The 6,262-nt window shown below is 42.4% G+C and overlaps 1 protein-coding gene across 1 annotated transcript in view; it reads right to left on the bottom strand.

Annotated features, from left to right (window-relative positions):
• Positions 1–5,946, bottom strand: part of LOC111659888 (protein jagged-2-like) — a 52,483-nt gene extending 46,537 nt beyond the window's left edge. Inside the window, exons 1-2 of the mRNA XM_023412983.2 lie at positions 5,603–5,946; positions 4,340–4,663 (exon numbers count right to left, since the gene is read on the bottom strand). Coding sequence (XP_023268751.1) covers positions 4,340–4,663; positions 5,603–5,671 — 393 coding nt within the window. The 5' untranslated portion in view covers positions 5,672–5,946. The remainder of the gene's footprint in view (positions 1–4,339; positions 4,664–5,602) is intronic.
• Between the last annotated feature and the right edge of the window lie 316 nt (positions 5,947–6,262).

Raw genomic sequence — 6,262 nt, forward strand, 5'->3', positions numbered from 1 at the left:
AGAGAAGAAGTGAATGCTTGTTTTTGCTCCAGTCACTAGAGTAAAAACAAAAAAAAAAAGCGGCATCTAAAGTGTCGGCATCCTAAAAATACACCTCCCTCGTGACAGAAAACTCACAAGGAAGCTGAGTTTTTTTGTTTTTTTGTTTTTTTAAATGAGGACTTCTTCGTCTCCATCTTCCCTCCTTCCTTCGCTCCATCGGTCAATCCCTCTCCTTCCTCCCCCTCCTCGTTCCCTTTCATGAAAAAGATGTCACTGAAGACCCAAACAGCCGGAGGCGGTTAGCATGAAGGGGAAATGATCAGCAAAGGAGAGGGCAGAACAATGTCCTTCTTTTTTTTTCTTTTTTTTTTTTACAGCAGCTAATTCATGTCAGGACCAGTGGCCCAGATACTGAGGCCGACTGAAGGAGTCCACTATAGCAGCACCAGAGGCTACAGGCCACGGCCGCGTACAAAACACACTCTGTTAGCTCTAACAGCACGACACAGTACAAACTACTCCATGTGTTGGGAGGACAGGACGGTCTGGGCTTTTATTTCATGAAGCAAGTGAGACATCTGTCATTTAACACCTTGAAAAAGTAAAATTTTGCCTCAAAACATGATTAATAATTAAACAAAAATGGGTAAAAAGAGGATTTTTTGTTTGACATTACGATGTAAGGATGATGTTGAGATGATGGCTGATAAAAATTCATTTGTCTTGAGTGTGAAAGTTCAAAAAATCTTAACTCAAGATTGAGATCTACAAAAGTACAATCACTGAGGAAGGCTGTGAGCTGCGGTTAAAGCTAGTAAGTCGATCTTGACTTGAGATTTTTCTTTTTGTCAAACAGCATTTCTGTTGTTTTAGAAACACAGTTTTCATCGCTGAATAAACAGAGAGAACATACGCTCGATGAACCTAAACTCACTGATGAAAAGAGCACAATGTCTTTGTAAAGAAAACACTGAACCCCGGACGTTTACTCCAGTCGCTGACGGAGTCGTTTCCGTCACTTTCAACCAAGTGAAGAGAAGCCAAGAACTTGAAGCTAACAGCGGGTCCTCCAACTGAACCTCAGCCGAGCGTGAAAACTGCCGTCACAAACCTGCTCACACTAACAATATAATGCCGTCACATCACAAGTTTTAATTGATGAGTCAAACCAGGCCAGTTTTATTTATATCACCCAAAGTTGCAAATCACAAATTTGCCTTTGAGGCCTTCACAGCCTTTTATTATACAGAACATCCTTTATTCAAAGACGCTCAGTTCAATAAGCACAAAATCCTTAAAAAAAAAAAAAAAAAAGAAGTCCTCTAGGCTCAATGAACACATCAGTTGTTTTTCCCTAAACTCTCGAGCGTCCTCTGAATTAGCGCCTCCTACTGGCAGCAGGAGACACGCCACAGATAAACTGTTCAACTAACTGTTTCATGTCATGACAAGGAGTAAAGAAATATTTGGTTAAGTTAAGGGCAAGATTGTGGTTTGGGTTAAAATAAGTACCCTGTTAAGGCGAGAGGATCTTTATCGTCATGGTTACAGTAATAAAATCGTGGTCATGGTTACAAGAAACACAGTTGACAATGGGAAACGCATAGTGGTTTAGTTTCCAGTGTTTTTGTCGACCCATCCATCCTCCCTACGTACTGCATCACCTCACTTCCTCCTTTGCTCCCACCATAATTACTACGGCCACTAGAGGGCGCTGTCACTTGAACGTAAACATGTTTGCTGAAAGACATGCAAAAGATGTTGTAAAATTGTAATATGATCAGTTAATTCAGTTAGTCTAATGTCTGATTAAAGTCATTCATCAAGTAAAAAAGCCAAATACTAACTGGTTTTAGCTTTTTCTCAGTTTTACATTATTGTTGTTTCAAGAGTTCACTTTAGGCTGTGGGAAACTGAAATGGACATTGTTCACTGTTTTCTGTTCATTTATAAATTAAACAATTAATCAATCAAAAAATAACCAACATATCACAAGCTGTGACTTTAGCAGCACAGACATTAAACAACTGATTGAAACCAGCGATGTGAACGTGATGAGCCGTCTGGAGAACTGATTAAAAAACATCAAGTGTGCTGACATTTTTTAAAAAGCCCTCAACTGCTTCGACCTTGACAGCCTCATCAGAAGAAGCTGCTGAACACTGATACCTTCCTTCATTTATGTCCCCCTCACACACACTCACACACACTCACACACACACACACACACACACACACACACACACACACACACTCGTCTACCCCCTCCAAGGCGGATAGTGGAAAATACTGACCCCACACACGCCGAGTGAGACAATGACCCAATAACGGACAGAGCGTGAACCTGAGAGGCGGCGAGGTAAAGGCATCCCCCAGCCCAGATTGACCGGGGATCTTCACTTGTTTGAGTAGTTGGTGACACTGATATCCACCGCCTGTGTCACACACAACTTAGTGGTAACCGTATCCGCCCGCAGGGCCCCAACTTACTACTTCCATCTTCCCCTCTGCTGACAGCTGACCATGGGGAGTGATGAATGGAGAGGTCACGTAGCCAGCGCGCACACAAAGCACCCGATATGTACGATATGTATGTTCTGACATGAACGCACGGACAGTGTTTCTGTTCTTTCACGGCAAATGTGGCTGGAATGAGTATTAATAGTTAAAAGACTGAATGATTTTCAATTACTTCAGCTTCTTATTTCTGTCTCATCATCTGTTTTCCAATGCAGGGGCTTCTAAAAGCAATCATGTGTTGCTGTTGCATGTGGGTTAGGGTGCAGAAATCAGGGGTGCATTTTCATGTTTAGTCTGTAAAAAGTCTAAATTTAAGACAAAATGTCCATCACACATTCCCAGAGCCCAGTGTGAGTCATCAAACAATTCGAGCAACTATTAAAAAAATCCCCGATATTTAATAAGACTGAAATGAAGCAGAGAAAAAAAGAACAAATCCTTTTTTTTTTTTGTATTTTTTCTTCATAAACTCCAAAAACGTCATGTCTCCAAGTCATTTTGTTTATTGAGTCCTAAAAGTCTTAATTTGTTAAAAGAAGTAAAAAAAAAATCTGCGGGTGTTATGAGATTATTTCAACCTGCCTCTAATAAAAATCAACACATTAACTCAGATTGCTGCACTAGAATCAGGAAAATGACACTTAAATGTAGAAAATTCCTTTAAAAAAGTTGTTTTTAATCTATAAAAACATTAAAATCTCACTTGTATTCAGAAAATATGACCATTACAACTAAGTAATGTAATGTAATTCTTGGTAATATGTAAATAAGTGATTAACTAATGAGTCATTAATGACTTTTCTCTGGATTGACTGATTGTTTCAGGGACTAATTGCTCCAGCACAAGTTAATATTCTGGTGGTTATGGCCCCACACTCTTTTCCACTTTGACTCACAATAACTGAGGGCTCTTATTCTGACAGCTCACTCAGCTGATGTGGGAATCAAACCTGTGACGTTTTCTCCACGGGACTTCACTCTCAGCATTAGCCCTCCGTGATACAGATCTCTGGGTGTAACAGCAGCTCCTCTGGCTTTACAGCAGGTTTCATAAAGCTCTGATTGCCAGCACTGTTCCTGTTTCCCACGCTGGTTCTCCAAATAAGGAGAGGGAGCAGGTTTTGATTGGCTCTGCTGCTCTGTTTAGATTAGATAATAAGTTACCTGCCACTTCTTAATCAACACTTGCATGGAAATCCTTAGTTTCCCCCATCCCTTCAAACACTGGCAACGTACCCCCCCTCCTTCTTTTCCTCTCCCACTCACTGTAACTGAAGCCAGACAAACAGCAGCTTGTTTGGTAACTCATCAAACCCCCAGACACAACTGCACCACCGCTGTGCGTCATGCGCGCTCAGGGCTTCTTTTTTAATTTTTATTTTTTAGCTTGATCAGAAACACGCACATATTCACTCAAAAAAATCCGAGAGAGGAATGTGACGTCCTCCACGAGGTGTTGGATGATGTAGAGACGCCAAAAGTTGCCAAATGGACACGCGGAGGAAAGAATGAGTGGCACGCAGAGACCCAGAATGCAATGCAATGCTACAGTAAAAAATGTGCCAAAAATGTGCCAGATTACATTTTGTACGAGCTGGGATGGCAGATTTAAGGCTGCGGCATGATTCACCACTAAAACATCCAAACTCCCTTTTATGATGGAAGATTATCACATTAAATAATGTTTTATCATGTAATGGACTCTCACAGTTCTGGTGAAGCATCCAGGTGAATATTTTTGCCACTTTTACGCAATTTTTCCTCCAATAAACACTGAAATTTGTTCTGTTCTCCACATCAAACCGGCGAACACACAGTGACACGATGATCCACTTACCGGCCACGCGAACTGGAAGGGAATGATGATCTTCCCGGCGTCGTTGTTCCGGTTCTGTCCGGTTTTCTGGCCGCCTTTGAACTGAAAAGTATTCCCACCGATAACCTTAGTAGTTTCCGAGCCGTAGGTGCACGGTCCACTGGTCATGACCTCCGTTTGGTATTCCTTTAAACACACTTTGAAGTAGGTGTCGCACTCGTCCGCGCCGCAGTGGCCCTCCGCCGCGCTCTTCTCCGCGTCGCAGCACTCGCCGCTCAGCAGCTGACCTTTGGGGTTATCCACCGACACCAACTGCAGCTCGAAGTAACCCGTGGACTGAGACACCTGAGGAGGACACGAGGGAGTGTGAGAGGCTGAAAACACTTATATATAAACGCTTTAGGGTGAAATCTCAAATGGCAAAATGACCCTTGATTCATCGAATCGCTCTAAAAATGATGCAAGTGGAATTATCTCGTCCTATGAGCAGATTTAAAGGGGGGTAGGACTTTTTCTTTTTCTGCAGTTGTGCAGTCACTCTGCAGCCCACACACTACACACACTACTATACGTGTAGGCGACCTAATACTCCAATTCAGCTCACTCTGCATATCAGGCTGCAGCTGTACACTGGAGAAGAAATCCACCTTAACAAGATCTTTATTATTAAAATCTGATTTTTTTTTTTTTTTCAAACAAGTTTCTACAATGTTGAAGATTTGCTTGTGATCCGACCTCTTTGGTTTGTTTCAGGGGATTTTTCCAAGCAGGTGAAGCTGTACCAGAGACATGTGAAGCTATTTCACCCAGTTATTTAGAGTAACCGAGCTTTTAAGACTCTGCGTAAAACGCTAATTGACGCAGTTAACACTGGCACCGATTCCTTAGTGATGAAACTTTATGGAAAAATACAAAACTTTGACAAATTCCTATCACTTGATAGATAGATAGATAGATAGATAGATAGATAGATAGATAGATAGATAGAGATACTTTATTTATCCCCTAGGGGAAATTGGTTAAAACAGTGTATTTGTGTATTATGATACAAATGTTCAGCTAATGACGTTTCCTAACTCGCCTGTGAACTAAAATTTATTCAATCTCCCGAAGGAAGTGCACATTTAGTAATTTCCGAGATCACATGATTCAACTATCGAGCAGGCAATTCAATTAAGGCTGGAATTTAACCCCCTCCAAAAACACAACTTCCAGTCTATTGATAAGTTAAACCACCATCAAAAACATCATCTCCCCATGAGATGGATCAGAAAAACTTCTCACCTCAGCCCGCAGTGTCAGGAGGAGACACACTAGTGAGAAGCGGTGCAGTTTCCCCAGATTATTCCACATGTCTCCGGCTGCTCGGTGTTGGTTACCATTAGGAAAATACAAAATATGTCTGTCTCAATCAGTCAAAATACTAATGATGAAGAAGAAGAAGAAGAAGAAGAAAAAACACAGTATCCTCCTTCTCCCGGTCTCCGAGGCATGCACGGCGTGGCTGCTCCCCTGGATGCCTGCAGCTCTGGAGGAGGAAAAGCGCACCGCTGCTGCTGTTTGGTCCACGGACGCACAACAAGACGCGCAAACTCCACTTCCCTCCGCCGCTCGACGCACTAAACGGCAGAGAGGGAGAGCAGCGGCGCATCTCTGCTGCCCAAAGCCGGAGTCGGGCGCTCCCCGAGGACGGGCAGCTCAGCGAACCAATCAGTGGCCTGCTGGGTGGAACGTTTGACAGATGACAGCCAATCAGGGAAAGGGGCGGGAGGAGGACGGCTGATGGATTTATTATTGAAGTTTGCTCACACAGGAGCTTGTACTTGTTTTGTTTTTTTTTGTTTTTTTTTAACTGTACTCACGCCGACAAATCGCATTTTATAAAAGACATGTGTCTCTCTTCGTCCAAATGAGAGTTTTTCATGATAAATTGCAAGTTCCTTG

Source organism: Seriola lalandi, unplaced genomic scaffold (assembly GCF_002814215.2).
Source record: "Seriola lalandi dorsalis isolate HSWRI2012SDOR001 ecotype SW California unplaced genomic scaffold, Sedor1 jcf7180002054497, whole genome shotgun sequence".
NCBI classification, from domain to species: domain Eukaryota; kingdom Metazoa; phylum Chordata; class Actinopteri; order Carangiformes; family Carangidae; genus Seriola; species Seriola lalandi.